The 21496-nt window shown below is 42.9% G+C and overlaps 1 protein-coding gene across 2 annotated transcripts in view; it reads left to right on the top strand.

The window, feature by feature from the left end:
- Positions 1–21496, top strand: part of CBLB (Cbl proto-oncogene B) — a 95872-nt gene that overhangs the window by 10410 nt on the left and 63966 nt on the right. Inside the window, exon 3 of one of the 2 annotated variants that reach the window (XM_066619513.1) lies at positions 6998–7248. The exons of the other annotated variant lie outside the window; for it this stretch is intronic. Coding sequence (XP_066475610.1) covers positions 6998–7248 — 251 coding nt within the window. The remainder of the gene's footprint in view (positions 1–6997; positions 7249–21496) is intronic. 2 annotated transcript variants of the gene reach the window in all.

The following is a 21496-nucleotide window of genomic DNA, read 5'->3' as shown; positions in this document are numbered from 1 at the left end:
CCACAGCTGCCAAGTAATTCAGTCCCATCAATCAGAGTTGCCAAATCAGAGTCCAGAACCAATAAGCCAAATTACAGTCCAAGGTCAGGTTCCAGGTAGGTCAGTCAAATCCATCAGGGTATCCAAGTCCAGTCACAATCCACAGTCAGATTCCAAATTCAATAAACCCAGTCAGTCTCCTCTCCTACCTCCAATCTGAACTCCTTCAAAACCCACAAACCCTTTCTGCCTCAGGTACTCCTTATATCCCTGAGGGCCCTATTGCCTTCCAGTGGCTGCAGCTGTGCAGCACACTCTGCTGGATGCCCAGGCCTTACCCTTAAAGGGGCCACTGCTGATACCACATCTACCTCCTCACCAGTTCTTCCGTGATTCCAGTACAAATGAACAAGTGGAAAGTCCAACCACAACTTGAATTCTTAAGACACAACAAACCTCTGGATTTATGGTGAGAACCGAGCCTTACCTGGGGCTTGTGCAATAAGCAAACACTGGCATTCTGACCAAGGAGACAGTTTTTTCTTTGTGATGGGGGGGGGGGGGCTTACATTCAGATGCTGGATGAGGTGAGTGAAAGCACCCCTCCCCTGCTGTGTGAGTGTGTGTGTGGGGGGCAGAGCATCTGTGTGTGTAAGAGAAGGGGGCAGCCTGTGTGTGTGAGAGAGGGGGAAAAGTGTTTGTGTTGCAGATAAGTTGTGATGCTCCAGGCTTGGGGGGGGGAGAGAGGCTTTCCTGGGAGTAAGCCCCCCTGACTCTAATGGGACTTACGTCAGAGTAGGCATTGCACAGGATTGGGCAGCGAGACTGCCACCCCACCCACGCTTTCCTGGGAGTGAGCCCCAGTGACTCTGAGACTTACTTCTGAGTAGCCTCTGACTGCCCGGGGAAGCAGAGCAGAGTAGAGTGAGGGGGCGGGGCCAGGGCTGGGGCAGAGTTTTTTTTTTTTTGCAGTATTCGCTCCATAAGATGCACACACTCCCCCCCCACTTTTTTTGGGAGGAAAAGTGCGTCTTATGGAGCGAAAAATATGGTAATACACACTGTTCAAGATACGTATGAAATGAAAAGTGCACAACTTCATTTTATAACTATGCTTCAAATTTGTTCTTAGAAAGGAATTTTTGGAGTCTTAATATGAAGGTAAATATGTTTTGTAACATGACATCTTTTGAGACACTCTTAATCTCTGTGTAAGCCTTAATTCTATTCTTTGACATTAAGTTATCTATTAAGTATTTCCCCTGGGGGCTGGGGATAAGAATAGGCCCTCAGTTTGGCTGTACTTGTTGTAAGAGGCGACTAAACAGCCACCGGGCAGATGGGACTCATCAGCCTGGGAAGGCAGCTCATCTGAGAGAAGGAAAACTCTGATCCCAAACCTCCACTGCCTTGTGGCTACATTCAGTTATGGAAAAGGCTTCAGGAGTCAACCTCGAGGCAAAATCCGGAGCCAGAGTCCCTGAGGCAGTTCATGGCTGAACACAGTCACGTTCTGGCAACTCCTGCGACGCCACTGGAACCAACCGTATTGGCCTCTGCCTTTCCATTGGACCATTTCAGCAACGTGGAGAGGGGGGATTTGCTGCATGGGTAACAGCCTATCCTCCATACCTTCTTTACCCAGGCTTCATGCGCTGAAGAAGACACTCTGTTCCAGAACCACCATTCAGAGTGTGACACCATAGTCTTCTGAGACTGAAGGATGCCAACAACCTATCTATTAAGTTCAACTTCTTAAACTTTTTACTTTGAAACGATGCTAGTATTGATGCTTCAAGAGGACTCACAGATGGCTTCCCAGTAGTAGTCAAGTACTTCATTCTGTCACCATACTTTAACCTACTTATTTTAAGGGAGGTACCCCAGCCTAATAGTTATTTTGGTTGGTCTCTTCTGCACCTTTTCCAGTTCCTGTCCATTTTAGTGAGGAGCTAGACTATAAGCTAAATAGTATTTGTTTATGTGTTTGGAATGGAAGAATAATTCTTATTGTACCTTACAGAAGTTTCTCTCTCAGCCTCTTTAATGTAGAACTAGAAACTGAAAGCTGCTGAGAGAAGCCTTAAATACCTAAAGGAGACTGTTTTTCAAGATTAGGGACTAGGCCACTTGGTAAGTGCCTGTCCAGGAATATGGTATAGGTCAGTGTTTCTCAACCAGTGGTATAGGTACCACCAGTGTCTGTGGTAGTGTCTGGTGGTACTCTCGGAACCCCTAGACACCTGCCACCCAGCAGCGAGACCAGAAATGTGGAACAGCAAACAGCGGCAGGCAGAGCTACAAAGTATGCTTTTTTATGCTCAGAAGAGCCCTCCCATCCACTCTGAGCATCTTACTGGTGTTGGTCACCTGGCATCTGGTTGCTCAACCCAGCAGTAACTAGCGATGTTGTCATCTCCAGATTCTTCCAGTGGTACTTTGAATAGGTGGCCCATGTGAAGTGGTACGTCGAAGAACAAATGAAACACTGGTATAAGTTCATTTTACATATTACATCAGGGGTGCTCACACTTTTGTGGCTCGAGAGCTACTTTGAAACCCAGCAAGGCCTGGAGATCTACCGCCCCCCTCCAGCTGTGCCACCACCTCTGAGCATGTGCAAAGTGTTTTTCCCCTTACCAGACTGGGTGCCCCGACCCCTCCAGCTACGCCACCGGCTGGAGGTGCTCCTGAGCACGTGCAGAGCGCCTTCCCTGCACAGACTCGCCCCCTCCGCAGGGATGCCCTGCCTGGCCCATGCTGGGAGCCCCCCGCCTGCAGGAGGACTGGCAGAGGACCAGGTGGCCGGGCTTGCCCTGGCAGCCCCCTCCCCACAGGCTGCGGAGGGAGGGGGGAGGGACCGCCTGGTCCAGCAGCAGGTGCAGCAGCAGCAGCAGTCACGCCTCCCAGAGCGGGCGGGCGGGCTAGCAGCCTGGACCATCTGCTGCCCTCCCGCAGCCCCCCGCGCTCCGCCTGCAGGGACTCCGCCGCCCGCTTACCTTCCAGCCCAGGGCTGCGCCCAGGCCACCCTCTACCCTGGGGTGGGCTGGAGAGAAGCCACCGGCTGGAGGTGCTCTGAGCACGTGCAGAGCGCCTTCCCTGCACAGGCTCGCCCCCTCCGCAGGGATGCCCTGCCTGGCCTGTGCCGGGAGCCCCCAGCCTGCAGGAGGACCGGCAGAGGAGCAGGTGGCCGGGCTTGCCCTGGCAGCCCCTTCCCCGCAGGCTGTGGAGGGAGGGGGGAGGGACCGCCTGGTCCAGGTGCAGGTGCAGCAGCAGCAGTCATGCCTCCCAGAGCGGGCGGGCGGGTGGGCTAGCAGCCTGGACCACCTGCTGCCCTCCCGCAGCCCCCCACGCTCCACCTGCAGGGACCCCGCCGCCCGCTTACCTTCCAGCCCAGGGCTGCGCCCAGGCCACCCTCTACCCTAGGGGTGGGCTGGAGAGAGGGGCGCTTTCTCTCTCCACCCTTGTCCGGCGGCCTGCGCTGCCGCAGCTCCAGCCTCTCCTGTCCAGCCCGGGCGCTGAGGGTGAGGGGGGTGCGAGCAGAGCGACAAACGGCGACTGCGCGCGCTCTCACTTCGTTTTTCCGCCCGCCCCGACCCCCGGTGAGAGTCACAGAGCGCGCGTGCACCCTCATTGCACTCTAGGCTGCCCCTGCGCAGGCTCGGAGGTGAGCTCAGAACCCAGAAGGCGGCTCTTCGGCGCCACCTGCTGGCCAAGCCGCAGAACTGCAGGAACAGCTGGAGCAGCTCCGCGATCGACTCATTTTGCCCTCGCGATCAACCTGTCGATCGCAATCGACCTATTTAGCACCCCTGTATTACATCTTTCTTCTATGATGAACTTCAAGGCAGGAGGAAGCTATTTTTAAAGAGGTTTCCTACCCAGAAACTGACTAGACATGCTTAGCTTCAGTAAGGCTGTATTTATTCAACAATACAATTGTTTGTTCCCTGGGTACAATATGGATGTACAAAAGGATATGAATATTGAGCATAGCATATAAAATATGAGCATAGAAAGTGAAGGCAAGTTGAGTTGATGGTTAAAGTAATCTTTCTATAGTCACTTAAATTCTAAGTATAATTTGTATAAATTTCTTGTAAACCCCCTCTGTAATTAGAAGTTTTTTTAGAAATTAATTTTGTACCATTTGAAAGGTTTCTCAATTTTGTATTCTAGGTTACTGTCATAGTTATAGATAAAGGTTGTTTCCCCAAATGAAAACTGAGGTTATTTGGATTTCAACCCCACCTTGTAAGCAGTATTAAGTCGTTATCCTCCAAGCAGCTTGTTGCCAGTTCTTCTCAATAATCTAATGATTCATTAAAGTACATTACATCCTGGTTCTGTTTTGGAGGTTTGTCTGGAAGTTGGAATTACCAGAAGTTGGAACAGCACTTTTGTACCTGCACAAAAGCAGAACATGAGATGACTGCCTACATAAAAGTGTCAAAATGGCTGTCTGTAACTCATGGACCCAGTATGGTCTTTACGGGGCACATAATTGTTCTTTAAAGACATGACATACAGAATTTTCTGGGGCAGTTTGTAGCATCTGAAAATCATTACTTTTTGGTAAATTTATCACTTCCTCACATGTGAGCATGTTCAAATTTGTTGTGTTAAGAGCATCTGCTTTTTGAGACATACACTGGATTAGAGATTCGTTGTTCCTTTGGTGTGAAGTGTGATGGAAGAATCATGTTAAGTGAGTTGGGCCACCTTGTAGTAGCTGCAATTCAGATCATATGGCATTTAACTTGTAATGTAGTTACATCTGCTTCATTGGCTTGACTTTTAATGTGGTGCTTGCCACTGCTCAGCCTACGTCCATAGGCAAGTGCAACATTACAGCAAAGTACCCAATTAAAGTACAGTTGAATCTTGTAGTCATCCACAAAATTTAAAAGACTTTGGTTGCTAGTCAGTTTTGGTGTAGAGGACTCAAGTAGGTGCTTTAAGCCACTCACATTTTGGAAGTGATTTTGGTGTTTTCAGTCTAATGAGATTAATGGAGGACTGTCTCAAGCAGAATGTCTCCAAGGCCTGGTTGAAATGCTTACCTGGGCTAGGGATCCTATTGCTGTGGTACAACAGTAGGTGTATGTTCTCCATATTTATGTGTGCAGTGCAGTGCCCTTATGTGCATAGGCTCAAATTGTGTTTCTTATCCCTGGAAAGCCTAACGCATTGCATTCGGAGTCACAGAAGAGGATCCTTGACATAGGGTTAACATGCGACCCAGGGCAAAGATTTCTTCCTACATTATTTTGTTGCAATCGCGAAACCATTTGTCACTTGCTGAATTCAGGTAGTTAGGTGATTATTGGTTTACAGTAGTGTATAATCTACAGAACTGGAAACAAAATGAAACTATAATTTACATAACTATTATATCACAATAAAATGTTTTTTAGTCTGAAGTGTTTGTAATGGGTAACCCAGTTGAATTGGCAAAAGGTAAACTTTTTATGTAAGTAGCTGACTTTTCTTGTTTACTATTAATACAAACTGCTATGATATCATATCATCCTGATTTTTAGGAGCTATATAATTAGCCCAATTGGCAGTTTTGGAAATCTTCTTTAAAAATTCTCCATTACAAAATGAGCACAGAAAGCCTCAGACATCTTCAAATAGAGATTTTTGTCCAACATCTCCACTACAATCTAGTACTTGTTCAGATTAAAAAAAATACAGTGTTTTGCACAGGGCAAATGTCATTATTATGAAACTAATAGTTTGAGGGCTGAGCAAAGATATTCCTTCTCTGACTCATTTTGCAATTGGCCTCCTTGTACTCTGCAATAACAAAGGTATTACAAACCATGTTAACCACAGAATCTTTCTGTTACTTCTATATAACTATATTGGCTTACAAATGTTTTCAAAAGCCTGTGAAAGAGGAACTGAATTCTGTTTCTTCATACTGTGTTCTGTCAGTCTAATGAGCCATAAAGAATTTGTAACAATTGCAGGCATTTTGAATAGTTCAAGATAGTTGCCTGTGTGTCAGCAAAGCTGCTTGTTTCTGTGGCTTCTTGCTGGTCTTTTTTTCTCACACACTCTATTCAACTTCTTAAAAATATTTAGATGCCCAAATCATTGTCTAGCAGTGCAATTCTGTGCTAACGTTCCTGGGTGTAAGCTGCATTTGAGATTGAATAAACTTGCATAGAATTGCTTTGCAAGTTCAATGCAATTTTTCTGTCTTGGGTTTTGTCTCTTGAAAAAGCATTGTTGCTGCTTTTTATGATACCTGCCAGTCTGTGATGCTGTAATTCTATATTTGACAGAAATGCGTTTAATACTTGATCATAGCAGAGTTTAATTGAGTCCCAAAAATATTGAAGAGAACATTAATATGAGTATAACAAGCACTTAGCATCTTTGTATGGATCTGAAATCTTTACTGTAGGTGGTAGGGGGATGCTCTGTAAACTTTTTCAGGTTTCTAGAGTCACCCCGTTTTGAGCACCAGAAGTGTAAAGCTAACTGTTTAAGGTCCCTGCACCAGTGCAGCTTTCACCATCCCTCCCCCCAAAATAAATTAGAATTCCAATTTTGGCATGTCTTGAAACTTCATTGACTTTATAATTCACTTTGATTGGAACCTCTCAGGTACTTTCTCGGGTGATTACAGGTAGCACCTGTAATAATCTGTGGAACTTAATATTGTCTTTCTGCACCTTCTGGGACTTACGGAATTCAGAGTATATTCAGGCCTATTGAGTCATGTATGCTTCCTATCCTCTTGGTTTTTTTGTTTCTGCTTGTTCACACAGCTCTGTCGGTTGATCATGGGAGACAAACTTTATGATCTTTCCACAAATATGGGCAGAGATTTTTTGATTTTGTTCACTGTATCATCAGTGCAAGTAGGGTTGCTTGGAACAATGTACTTTCAGCATTTCATGATTGAGAAGTATGTGTTCAGCTGCTGTTTTTGTGCTGTACAGATGGTTTTTGTGTCTTTGTCAAGTTGTTAAATTTTATGTAAATTGTTCTTTGCTTTTAGGTAAGACTCTGTCAGAATCCCAAACTTCAGTTGAAAAACAGCCCTCCTTACATACTTGACATTTTACCAGATACCTATCAACATTTGCGACTTATACTGAGCAAGTATGACGACAACCAGAAACTTGCACAGCTCAGTGAAAATGAGTATTTTAAAATCTATATTGACAGTCTCATGAAAAAATCAAAACGGGCGATAAGACTTTTTAAAGAGGGAAAAGAAAGGATGTATGAGGAGCAGTCCCAGGACAGGTAAGATGAAACTTCTGAATGTTCACTTACTTTCTTCGGTCACTCCAGTCACAAGTTTTATACACTTCAGCAGTTATTTTTGACATTATAACTATTTGCAGGTACATTTATTTTTAGATTACAGGTCACTAGCAATGCATTGGACTTGCTTCTTTAGGAAGTGGTAGCCATATTTTCTAAGAGAACTTCCAAAGTAGAGATGGCATCCCAATTTGTTCTGTCCAAAAATGGAAAGGGACATTATATTCACAAAAGGGTGTTCCTGAGAATCGAAGCAGAAGTCAGGATGCCTCTCATTGTGTTTCCTTTATAAAATATATTTCTGTAGCAGTTCCCATTGTACAGGGCTGCATCCTGGAAATGGATGTCCGTCTGTCTGGGTTGTAGTTGGAGGCTTGCTTGCTTGACGTATTTATGAGGCATATAGACTAACGTTTCCAACTGTATTAAAGTGGAACAATATTTCATTCAGTGTTTATGTAAGCTAGTAGTGGAGATTGTGTAGTCTGTGGCAAAATGATAGTGAATTTTGAATGCTTCCAAAATATTAATGAGACATTTTCTTTCCTGGGACTTGATGACATCCTAGAGATTCATTAATGTGTTGAAACATAGTTGGCAACTTTTTTATTTATATGGTTTTATTTATTCACCTCTAATTATTTGTCTTTTAAAGAGGTATTACTAGCATGATATTGTGGAGTTGTCTTTATATACAAATGAAAGTTAAAATATTTCCATCCTGCTCTTCCTCCCATAAAAATGGAACACCCAAGAAGATTAAAGTATAATACAGTAAAATAAAAGTCATATAATAAAAAAGCAGAGTAATTAATAAAATTACTAAAAAGAGCATAGCAATAAAAACAGCAGCAGATGATAATGTAGCGGCCTAGTTTTCAATAGTTGAACAGGAACTAAAGCCACAAAAAAGGGTGATAGGGAACACTAGATGGAAAGGGGAGCTCTTGAGCCCCCACTGGAAGGCTAACAGGGAGGGGACTTATCAACTTGAAAAGGAGGTAGTTCAAAAGTTGGGGTGCCACTGAAGTCCTTACTGCCTATGGCCATGAACCTAGGCTCACTCAGGTCTGGCAGATGCAGCAGGACTTTTATTTCATTTTTATATGCATAACCCAATCATGATTGTAACCATTTTTTAGTGTTGCATTCTTACAAGTCATACCTGTATGACTCCTACACCTACAGAACAATTCTTACTATACTGTAACTTTTGGGTATCACAAGCAAAGTTTCTTGGCTTAAATAAGTTTTTGCTTAACACATGGTTTACTCAATAGTGTGTTCAAGAAGTAACTTACTACTTAACCCCATGGTGTGCGATTAGTTGTGGTGTTTTTTATTGAACAATATACGTTTTGGTTATTTTATTCTAGCTATTAACAATGTCACTTTTCAGAGAACAAGTGAGGGAATATCTTTCTTTTGAGAAAGGAAAGTAGGCCTGGACGGAAGATGCAATTGAAAATTTATAATAAGAAATTGACTTTGATTTTGTATAAACCCAATCTGAAGATATCCTCTGACATGTAAGAAAGTTTACCTATAACTGTGTAAGAATCTGACTCTTGTTTGTACGTGAGTAGTGCAGGTAGAAAGTGTTAACCATAAACAAGTTGTGTCTGTTGATATTAATGGATCAGGCCACAGATGTAAAGTTAGTCATGTTACTTTACATATAGGTAAAGCAGAACTCATTTTTTGCCCTGTATGTAAAACTATTTCTGAACTTCTAAATACATTGCATGCAGTTATTACAGGTTGTGTGGCAACATATTTTTTTTTTTTTAATTTTTTCTGTTTGTATTGGTTTTTAATATAGTAAAATAAAAACATAGATAAAAAAACATGTTGTAGTCAAATACAGGTTCTGTTATCTGAGCCCTGCAAATTGTAGAGATTCATATGGACATGCGTATTGGAGAATGTTCGTTCTGCAACATACAAATGAAAAGGCTGATGCAGGGCCCAGTTTTATTGAGCTTTCCAGCACCAGTGCAGCCCTAAGGTAAGGGAACAAAGGAACAAACAAATGCCCTGTAGACATGGTTGCATCAGTGCTGGAAAGTTGGTTAGGATTGGGCCCAAAGTGTTACTCGGTGTATGTCCCTTCCAGAACAAATGTGGTGCTGACTGACAAATTGGCATAATTAATGATCAATTTACAGCCCAATCCTGAGCTGCCCGGGGTGCCCAGGCTCGGTGGCACCAAGGAGGGCTGCCGCCTAATCCAGTGCCTCCTGCGCTGCCTTGGGAGAAGGGGACATTTGTCCACTTCCCCCGAGTAAGGTAAGTAGCCCTGCAATGAGGCTACTCACTTTACCACAACCAAAAGGTCTGTGGTAAGGAAAAGGTGCTCATGTAGGGCGTGCGGCCGTACACGAGAGCTCTGCGGATTCTCCTCCCGCCCGCCTTCTCTGCCCCCCACTGGCTTCCTCCCCGCCCCGACCCCTGCCTCACCTACTGTGCCGCTGCTTGGTGGTCTGGGAGACTGCCCAGCCGCGGGAGCTGGGTGACCACCTGGTGCTAGCACTGGGCTAGCACGGGCAGGAGCCCAGCGGTGAGCCCCGTGAAAGCGCCTTACGGCACATTTGCGACTGTGCTTGGCAGCATGGAGCCCTGCCGCGGAGCACAGGATTGGGCTCTTAGTTAGTTGTAATAGCAGAACTTTGCTACTTTGTGTTTTAGAGCAGTGTTTCTCATTCTGTGGGTCAGGACCCACTAGGTTGGTTGTGGGCTGGTTTCAGGTGGGTCCCCATTCATTTAAAAATTTTATTTTTAATATATTAGACTTGATGCTATGGTATGTATGTATGACGTAATGTAATGTAACTACTACTTTGAAGTAGCTCATTGTTGTCTAATTTATAAAGAACTTCTGGCAGCTTGTGACAAAAACTAACTAAACCATCCTCGAGTCCAGGCATTTGCAGTGAAACTGTTTGAGTTGAATTTTACTATTAATGTACAGTACTTTTTAAAAAGTGTTAGATCTACAAAATGTACTGATAGTATTTAAATCGATCTGGGTATAAGCAAGGTTTGGAAATAACCCTTTTCTGAAAATATGGAAGTATATAAGCCTTCTCTGTCCTGTACTTAAGAGCATTGGTTCTCAAACATTTAGCACCATGACCCACTTTTTAGTATGACAATCTGTCCTGGAAGTGATGTAATGACTGGAAGTGACATCATCAAGCAAGAAGTGCTTTTCTGAGAATGTAGCAAGCACTGAAATTATGCCATTTTTCCTAGATAGGCAGGCTATAAATAATTAAATGAATTAAAATGAATAATTAGAAATAATTAAAGTAAAACAAATAATAAGGGAGATGGGGAAGCCAGCCCTGTTCAGTCAAGTGAATTCTCTCTGTAGCCTGCCTGCAAAAATGTCAAACCCCCCCCCCCCAAAAAAAAACACTATAAGATTGTCAGCCCTACTCAATGTCCAGTTCAATTCAAGTTCTTATATTTATACCAGATCAGTATGATTTGGGACAAAATCAAATTTAAATCCATGTTTTTTGTTTGGGCTGGAGTGAGATTCAAAGCTTCCCTCTAAACAGCATTAAAAATCTAGAACAGGGGTGCCCAAACCCCGGCCCTGTGGCCACTTGCGACCCTTGAGGCCTCTCAATGCAGCCCTGAGGGAGCCCCCAGTCTCCAGTGAGCCTCTGGCCCTCCGGAGATTTGTTGTAGCCTGCACTGGCCCAATGCAACTGCTCTCAGTGTGAGGACAACTGTTTGACCTCTCTCATGAGCTGTGGGATGAGGGTTCCCTCCACTGCTTGCTGTTTCAGGTCTGTGATGCAGTAGCGGCAGCAAAGGAAAGGCTGGCCTTGCTTTGTGCAAGGCCCTTTATAGGCCTTGAGCTATTGCAAGACCTTCATTCATTCATATAAGTTCATCTTTAATATATTCATTTATGTAAACTTATGTAAATTTATTCAAATTTTAAATGTAAATTAATTCTTTTTTTCCCTGGCCCCCGACACAGTGTCAGAGAGACACTGTGCCAAAAACTTTGGACTCCCATGATCTAGAATGTTGAGGAGAGGAAATGAGACTTCACTGTGGAAGGGGGGGGGAGAGGAATCTGTAAAAGACAGCAGCCCTTTCCAGTGAAGCAGTGGCTCCAAACTTCACCTGGCTTTACAAGACTAAAGAAAAGTGTTACCAGCTCAAGCTTCTTTTTACTGCACTATAGTGGGGTGGGGCTGCAGTCTAGAGAACTTGTTGAGCTCCATGTGCATAGGATCAGGACCATTCTGGTAGCCTTGCACTCCCTTTCACCTGACCTTGCACACAAGCCAAGACACATTTGCTTATTTGCAAGTAAAATGCGAATGTGTGGTTTAGCTTCCATGTGGCTCAATACATTCGTCAGCTTGAGGGGAGGGACTTACTTCTCAGGTGTTTTTTGGGGGCTATGTTCATTGGATCAGGACTATTCTGGTTTCATTGGATTCCTCTTGGCCTTTTCAGAGGATTGCTCTTGGCCCTTTGCAGAGGACCAAGGCATATCTGTCTACTTGTGAGTAAACATGCAGTATCACTCAGCTTCACTTTCCGTAGGGTTCAGTGTATTTTGCTCATCTGTTATCAGCTTGTCCGTTGCAGCTTTACAACCCACCCACAATCAGGCAACCACGTAGGTCACGACCCATAGTTTGACAAATTCTGGTCTAGGGAAAGAAAGATTAGGAAAGTGGAAGTTCTGTGAATTGAAATATGTGGAGGATCTGGTTGGAAAATGGTATCATCTGAGATGACAAATTAGTTTTACGTGGATGACTAATGTGTGTCAGGGTTATGTATGAATTAAGCTGCCTTATATGGAGTTAGACTTTTTCTGTTGTGAGTGGTAACAGCTCTTCATGGTCTTGAGTAGTAGTCTTTTGTGATATTTCACATGTGCACTGATGCTTTTCAATGCATCCTATCGAATGCAAGCCTTCATGTTTCTCCTCCAGCTATGCTGGAAAGTCAGCGTGCCCTCTTGAGCAATATTCTTTCTTATGGTTGTGGGTGTGCTGCAACCAGAAAAGAACACGGGCAACCCTCCTATATGTTCACCAATGCATATCCACGCTTGCTAGAATTTTTTTTTTTTTTGGGGGGGGGGGGAAGGAATACGGAGATTTTAGTTCCCTCCATAACCATGGATCAGGTCAGCAGGGCCCCCCATATGTGCCCTCTCCTGAGGCAAGGGGAGCTCCGTTCCTCTCGCCTTCAGAAAGCCTTCTGAGCCCAGTAGAGGCTGCATCTGTTCATCCATGGCCTCCGCCAGGCTCTGACTGAGTCTCAGAATGAAAAAAGTCACTTCCGGTGTTTTTTGGAAAAAAAAAAAAAGAGGGCACATACGGGGCCCTGTGGACCTGATCTGTGGATATGGAGGCAACTAAAAAAACTCTGTATTCCTTGAAACAGTCGTCCTGTGAGCATGGACACTGAAGTTGGAGCTTGAGCTAGAACCCCCCCCCCCCCAAAAAAAAAACAACTCAAGCAAGCGTGGACATGCATTGGTGAACATATAGGAAGGTTGCCAGTAGTTGCAGCACCCCCACAACTGTAAGAAAGACTATTGCTCAAGAGGGCACCCTGACCTTCCAGCATAGCCTTCTGAACCCAGTAAAGACTGCATCTGTATGTATGGCCTCTGCAGGGCTTTAGAATGAAAAAAGTCACTTAGTTTTTTGAAAAAACCGGAAATGACTTTCTTTATTCTGAGACTCAGTCTGAGCCCAGTGGAGGCTGTGGACGGACATGCACAGCCTCTGCTGAGCACAGAAGACCCTCTGGAGGCAAGGGGAGCAGAGCGTACCTCGCCTTTGTAGGGTGGGGAGGCATTCACCTGTATTCATTGTTTCTTTTAACTGTGGGGAGATTCCAGAATGAAACCCCCTCGGATGGGGGGGTATGCCTGCACTGTCCTTTTGGTGACTTAAGTATTTATTTGCTTATGGGTCATTCTGTTTAAACACTATAGAAACATGGTACTAACAAATATTGTAGTTCCACATAGTGCTTTTAAAGTACATTAAGAACTTAAAGAAACACCTTTTACCTTCTTGCTAACTTTCCAATCAAATCTATTAACACTGAACAAATGTTGGGGCACATGGGGTAGCATCCTAGGTCTGGTTAAGGAGTGTTAAAAATGACCTGCTAATAATTTTCTCTAATGAGGGGTAGGAGAGTGGGACAATAAAACTTTGTCCAAGCAGTAATGACAGAAGCAGGTTTATTTTAGACCGGGATGTCCAAAGTTTTTGGCAGGAGGGCCGCATCATCTCTCTGACACTGTGTCGGGGGCCAGGGGGAAAAAAGAATTAATTTACATTTAAAATTTGAATAAATTTACATAAGTTTACATAAATTAATATACTAGAGGTGAAACTTATATGAATGAATGAAGGTCTTGCAATAGCTCAAGGCCTATAAAAGGCCTTGCACAAAGCAAGGCTGGCCTTTCCTTTGCTGCTGCTACTGCATCACAGATGTGAAACAGCAAGTAGTGGAGGAAGCCCTCATCCCGCAGCTCACACGAGAGGTCAAACAGTTGCCCTCATGCCGAGAGCAGCTGTGTCGGGCCAGTGCGGGCTCCAACAAATCTCCGGAGGGCCAGAGCCTCATTGGAGACCGGGGGCTCCCTGAGGGCCGCACTGAGAGGCCTCAAGGGCCGCATGTGGCCCCAGGGCCGGGGTTTGGGCACCCCTGTTTTAGACCCTCAAGGGCTACTGCAGGTGAAACATTACCTAAAAATGAAAGGTAGATGGGAATTGCAGAAAATGTTAAGAAAATAAGATTTTGTACTGAAAAAGTACCTGGTCTAATCTTGTACATGTATCCCTACCAACATGCATTGGTGGAAGTTCTGCTCTGTTAGACTGTGGCTGTTGGCAGCAGTAATGTAGTTCTTGGCTTGTTTTTGTAGCAGATGGTGTCTCTGTTGACCACTCTTCTAGAACTCTTGTCGTCTTCATGGGTGTGGCTGTTAACTAAAATGAAAAATAAGAAACTTCTGGTTAATAAGTGCACTTCTGGTTTGTGATCACTTGCAAAAGGGCTGCATTGCAATTATTTAGATATAGCTATAGCTGAGTGCTGACTAGTGGAGTGTGTATTAAAACATTGGTGATAGATATTCCTTTAAATGGCATGTTGGTAACTACAGGTTGAGTCTCATTATTCAGGAGGGTTCCCTTCCAAGAACTAAAAAAAAAAATCAATTTAAAAAACAAAGTCTCTTCGTTGTAGTGACTTAAAAACAGCCTTGCTGACCTTTATAATGCACACAGAGGAAATCAGTGTCTCTCCAGGCACTTAGGCTTCACTAGGAGGCAGCAATCCCTCCCTTCACCAGGAGCCCCAGCAAGGGGGAAAGACTGGAGAAGGTGATAATCGCTGCAATTTAGCCTTAGTTCACTGCTCAGGGGGAAGGGAGGAGTGAAGCCTGCAGAGAGAATGATTGCTGGATTGTCAGCTGGCTGCCCTCTCAGGCATTATTAAATGACTGTTTTCCTTTAATTTAAAGGGTCCTTCCCATCAGCTTTGAGATAGAAAAATCTGTGGATACTTAGGTTATACCTGTAATTACTTGTATGATTGTCTCTCTGCAACAGTAAAAAGCCGTTTTTTAAACTGTAATTTTAAAGGAATGCATTTTTTCCCTTCTCCAGGGATCAGCATATTCCTTCTCATTTGCAGGGGCCATTTGTGTTGAGTTAAATCCGTGTATAAAAAAAAATCCGTGTATAAATAGGCTGGACCTGTATAACATGATGGTGGCATTCCTACAAACCATGATTTTAGCAATTTTGGTCACTGGTGGTGTCGCCCCCCTCAAGGGTTTCACCTTATGCTGGTTTCTTCGTTTCAAACCTGGTTTCATGGTTTCAAACCTTATTGGTTTCATAACATCTCATTGGCTCTCTGAACAATCCGTGTCATTGGTCCGTTTTGAATTAAGGGAATGTACTTTTTTGTTACAGTTGCATTTTTGTTTTTTGGCCTTGATAGAATTGAGATTTTCACTCTGATTTTTTTTTCATTGCATTCTGCTGTAAATTACACAGCAAATTGTACATCATGGTACATCATGATGGTACCACATGATGGTATTCCTACAAACTTTTTTTTAGTGATTTTGGTCTCTAGTGACATCACCCAGTGCACCCCACAAGTGATGCCATTGAATAGGGAGAATGACCACTCACTCACAATAGAGTCCTCAATGTAAGCTGGTAGGAAGGAAAGGGCGAGAAGGCGAAAAGTACTGTGTGGGAAAATAGGGAAGGGACTTGGGCGGAGTTAAGGTACGTTTCTCAGAAACATCTGGAGTTAAGGAAATCGATGTAGGGAAGAAAGAAAAAGGAAGGAAAATTGGGGAGATTATGGTGGACAATCTGAAGAAATCAGGTTAATGTGGAAGAAAAGGAGGGTTCTTGATTTTCTCACCATGGCAAAAGACTGACTAGAGAGTGGCTCTATATATTCTTAACCAGGGACTTTATGCATATACTTCCTTGTCACTTTAGAAAAGTAAAAGTGATAATGATCATGCAGAGTTACAACTTTCTAAAATCTAAACTTGCTTTTCAGTTGAGTTGACAGTTCTCCAGGGTTTGAATTCTGGCATTTCTTTGTTTTCAAGAGCAAACTCTGTGCTGTCTGTACCAAATTAGATTTTGTTGCTGAACTCTTTAGGGACAATGGGGTGGACTTGTTGCAGTATCTCATTTTATGTATTTTTACATTATCTTGAATCCATTAGGGGCAGAAAGGCATTTGATAAATTGCATGTTTTTTAAAATAGCATATAAATATACATTTTTCTCCCACATTCTGGGAGTGTACCTTTTTGTTTCATGTAATTTGATGTAGGCTCTTCACTTGGTTTATTTTTTACTTTATTTTCATGTAATTTTAAGTTAACATCTTCAAATAAAAGCATCTGGCAGATCCCAGTTCTAATGTTCTGTAGCTTTAATGGGTAGCTGAATGACCCTGAATAGTTGACTCATTGGTTAATGTGATTCAGTATGCATGTTGCTAAAACAATGTTTCATCAAATGTTCATGTACAGTTCATTTTTAGCAATGCAGAAAGCTGTTGAAGTTTAAACCACTTCTTTGAAATATTAAACTGAATGGCAATAATACAGTTTCCTATGATGTGGATTCCCCTCGGAAAATCCGTTTTCACTCCCACAGAGAAGTGGGAGACAATTTCTTCAGGTTGTTCTGTCCTTTGGCATCTTCTCACACCATCTGTCACACTATTTCTGAGGGTTCGCCTTAGCGTCAACTTGTTGGGGGCTGCAGTGTGGAGGAGGGGATGGGAATACAAGTCCAGCCTATTTATACACGGATTTGACACAACACAAATGGCCTCTGCAAATGAGAAGGATGTGCTGATCCCTGGAGAAGGGGAAAATGCATTTGTTTAAAAAACTGAACTGTCCTTTAGCCTCCTTAATGAGAGAGAGAGGGCAGCTGGCTGACAATTCATGAATCCTTTTCTCTCCAGGGCACCCTTCCCTTCTCCCTGAAAGAAAGGTGATCACTTTGCATTGGTGAAGGGAGGGGCTAAGTGAAGCGCCTTTGTAAGCGCTTGGAGGAGAACTGATGGATGGATTGTCTTCTTAATGACTCTTATCTTACATCACAAAGGTCAGCAAGGCTGTTTTTAAATCACTGGAGCAAAGAAACGTTGTTTTTTAAATTGATTTGCTATAGTGGTATTTTGCCATGCAGCGAGTGCTTGGAAAGGAACCCATGCGAATAATGAGGCTCAACCTGTATTTATGTTCTGTGAGTTGAACACCATGGGCATTTGTATTTTTCTTGAGACACACTTTTGCCTAGTTTTTGGCTGTCTATATATGGCTGTACAAGAATGGATATGTTCTTATTTTTGTGTTGATGAGAGCAAGTTGATTTAGTGATAAAAACGAGAAAAAGAATGTTACCTTGTTTTAGTGGTCCCCTTTTTTCTGGGAGCTCTTTTATGCCTCTAACAGCTGGATAGGTATAGAAATTGAGCTACTTTTTCTCCACTTGGAGATACAGTGATGGGAAGTGCACGTGCAGTTTTTGATATGGTGACCTTAGATGCACGTTCCTAGAAGGAACACTCATTGAACAAACTGGGATTTATACTAAAATCAAGATTAACCATATAGGATGCTTTGTGAGTGCCTCATTGCTGGTAAACACACAGGATCCCTGGGGACAAAAGTTTGAACTTTGAAGCATATCGGTGTTGCCACTGCCACCATGAAAATGTTGCACTGGTGTCATCAGTATAAATTTTCATTCTGATAAGTCTTGGGTAAGATTTGCATTTTATGTGTTTAGTGTTTACATTGGAAGGTTAATAGTGTGGAAATAAAAAAAATGCTTTATGTGCAACTTCTGTAATCATTTGGGAGAATAGTAGTCATGTAGTAAATATCTAACATTCATAGTACTCTTCACAGTGCCATCAAGTTGCTAAAACTTCCAAATGCTATCTTATTTCAAACTAGAGCTTTTGCTAGGTCTTTGCTTAACTCTTGCTTGGAGTTTGAATTAGAGTTGTGTGAATAATGCTATGGTTAAACAGGATGCAGCCTATTGATAACAGATTTCCTGTCTCTTTTCCTGTGGTTAGTTCAAAAAGGAGGGCTAACAGGTAGTAACTTGAAATGGCTGTTTAGCATTTAATGTGTTAAGGGAGACCAGATGGGCAATATGTTCCCTAAATGCACCCTAGTGAAAATATCCTTAACTTCCTGGGAAGATCAGACCTTTGCTCCTACCTCCCATCCAGTAATTTGACTTATGAGAAATGAGTGTGAAACGTTGTGTGGGTGATGTTCATATTCGTACAATATTTCTATGATGAGCAAGAGGGTGAAGCGAAAAGGTGATATTCTGTTTTGAAGTGAAGCGAGAACGTTTTGTTTCAGCTTTGTGAATTTTTTCAATTTTAATTTGAGCTTTATTCATTATTTGTTGACGAGTTGTAAGGACATTAAATGTAATGTGTAGTGCTTGTTCTACCTATTGATTCTGTATTCCTAAATACAGATTTTAATTTTAAATTCTTTTGCTTTTTTGGTAGACAATAAAACCACATGTGAAAAAAGTAAGAGATATACCCACTATATGCTGGAAGGCAGTAAATGAACTACAACCTCTACTAGAGGTTGGTGAAGGAGCTAATAATCTTTTGGCCCCTCTGGCATGCATGAACTGAAAGGCTGTGAGGATGAGTTCTTTCACACATCTTCATGTTTCATGGGTGTAGTAGAATTTAAAAATTAGTATAACCTAAAAGGAGAAGGAATTATGCATGGCCCAGTAGAAGGAGAGACTTCAGGGCATCTTTTATCTAATATCTCAACCAAGTGAAAAATGGCTTCAGAGTTATGCTGAGTGTTGCTGTGAACTGGAAGGTATGGTTGTCTAGAAATGCTTTATTTTTAGATGTGTGAATTGCTTCAATAACACTTCTTTAGTATAAGAAAATGTGTTGACAAATAAAAGTGACAATAAATGTTTCAGAAGGTTTCTTGAAACTGATTAAAATGAATGGCAATAACTCTTGAAACTACCTCTGTCCCCCTATATTTTAATCTTCAGATGTTAATCCAGTTCACAAAGTCAGAATGGGAAGTTTCTAGATAGGTACTACAGTTCTGGTAAAGATTCTGGAATACAAATTGCAGCTTAAAGAAGCTGGATTTGTTTAGCCTACTGAAGAATATTGAAAAATTGAGGTAGTCTTCTTCAACGAGTCATCAAATTGTTCAGCTTGTTGTCCATTTTTATAGTTGCAGAGTCTTAAAACTACAAGGAAGAGAACCATTAAACATTAGGGAAAAAATATTTCTGGCTCTTACAGCAGTTTAGGACATGGCACCATTATTCAACAATTTAAAACTGCATATTTAAACTGATGGTCTAGAAGCTAATGTTTATTCATAGAACAGCATCTTACTATCTTAGGTTCTTTTAGCTATGCCTGAGTTGCACTAAATGTTTTAATAATTGTAGAGCTAAATCTAAATTGTGAATTCAAACTATTTTACATAGTGTAGCCTTTAAGAATATATTTTAATTTTTTTAATCTGAATGAAAGGAAAATGCAGCCTACAAAGTTATATAGTGACTGGAGTACTAGTGCTAGAATTCTAGAAATGTATGTGCGTTTCTAAAAGGCATCCTTGGCTGCCACCAATCAATGTAGATCAGTGGTTCTCAAACTTTTAGCACCAGGACCCACTTTTTAGAATGACAATCTCTGAGATCCACCAGAAGTGCTGTCATGAACCTGGAAGTGATATCATGGCTGGAAGTGACATCATTTAGCAGGAAGTGCTTTCCTAGCATTTAAATCGATCTGGGTATAAGCAAGGGTTGGAAATGACCCTTTTCTGAAAACATGGAAGTGTATAAACCTTAAGTGTTTGGGATTTTCTTTGCTGTCCTGCTGAAGCAGGCCTTTGGAACTGCAACAGAAGGCATCTATCTCCGGACCAGATCAGACGGAAAGCTCTTCAACCTCTCCAGAATGAGAGCAAAATCCAAAGTCCAGCTGAAATGTCTGCGTGACTTCCTCTTTGCCGACGATGCAGCTGTCACTACCCACTCTGCCAAAGATCTCCAGCAGCTCATGGATCGTTTTAGCAAGGCCTGCCAAGATTTTGGACTGATGATCAGCCTGAAGAAAACACAGGTCATGGTTCAGGATGTGGACTCACTTCCCTGCATTACAATCTCTGAGCATCAACTGGAGGTTGTCCATGACTTTGTGTACCTTGGCTCAACGATCTCCGACACTCTTTCTCTCAATACCGAGCTAAACAAGCGCATCGGTAAAGCAGCTACCACATTTTCCAGACTCACAAAGAGAGTCTGGTCCAACAAGAAGCTGACGGAACATACCATGATCCAGGTCTACAGAGCTTGCGTCCTGAGTACACTTCTGTACTGCAGCGAGTCATGGACTCTTCGCTCACAACAGGAGAGGAAACTGAGCGCTTTCCACATGCGCTGCCTCCGACGCATTCTCGGCATCACCTGGCAGGACAAAGTTCCAAACAACACAGTCCTGGAACGTGCTGGAATCCCTAGCATGTTTTCACTGCTGAAACAGAGACGCCTGCGTTGGCTTGGTCATGTCGTGAGAATGGATGATGGCCGGATCCCAAAGGATCTCCTCTATGGAGAACTGGTGCAAGGAAAGCGCCCTACAGGTAGACCACAGCTGCAATACAAGGACATCTGCAAGAGGGATCTGAAGGCCTTAGGGATGGACCTCAACAAGTGGGAAACCCTGGCCTCTGAGCGGCCCACTTGGAGGCAGGCTGTGCAGCATGGCCTTTCCCAGTTTGAAGAGACACTTGGCCAACAGTCTGAGGCTAAGAGGCAAAGAAGGAAGGCCCATAGCCAGGGAGACAGACCAGGGACAGACTGCACTTGCTCCCGGTGTGGAAGGGATTGTCACTCCCGGATTGGCCTTTTCAGCCACACTAGACGCTGTGCCAGAACCACCTTTCAGAGCGCGATACCATAGTCTTTCGAGACTGAAGGTTGCCAATACAATAAACCTTAAGAACATAAGAACAGCCCCACTGGATCAGGCCATAGGCCCATCTAGTCCAGCTTCCTGTATCTCACAGAAGCCCACCAAATGCCCCAAGGACAGCCTTCTCTGTCCTGCACTTAAGAGCAGTGGTTCTCAAACTTTTAGCACCATTTTTAGTATGACAATCTGTCCTGGAATTGATGTCATGACTGGAAGTGACATCATCAAGCAGGAAGTGCTTTCCTGAGAAAGTAGCAAGCACTGAAATTACCCAGTTCAAGCACTGAAATTATGCCATTTTCCCTAGATAGGCAGGCTATAAATAATTAAATGAATTAAAATGAATTAGAAATAATTAAAGTAAAACAAATAAATAAGGGAGTTGGGGAAACCAGCCCTGTTCAATCAAGTGAACTCCCTGTAGCCTGCCTGTAAAAATGTCGCCCCCCCCCAAAAAAACGCTGTAAGATTGTCAGCCCTATTCAATGTCCAGTTCAATTCAAGTTCTTATATTTATGCCAGATCAGTGTAATTTGGAACAAAATAGATTTTAAATCTGTTTTTTGTTTGGGCTAGGCTGAGATTCAAAGCTTCCCTCTAAGCAGCATTAAAAACCTAGAATGTTGAAGAGAGGAAATGAGACTTCACT

Source organism: Tiliqua scincoides, chromosome 3 (assembly GCF_035046505.1).
Source record: "Tiliqua scincoides isolate rTilSci1 chromosome 3, rTilSci1.hap2, whole genome shotgun sequence".
Taxonomy (NCBI): Eukaryota; Metazoa; Chordata; class Lepidosauria; order Squamata; family Scincidae; genus Tiliqua; species Tiliqua scincoides.
The sequence above is the reverse complement of the archived record's forward strand: the minus strand, read 5'-3'. Positions and strand labels throughout refer to the sequence as shown.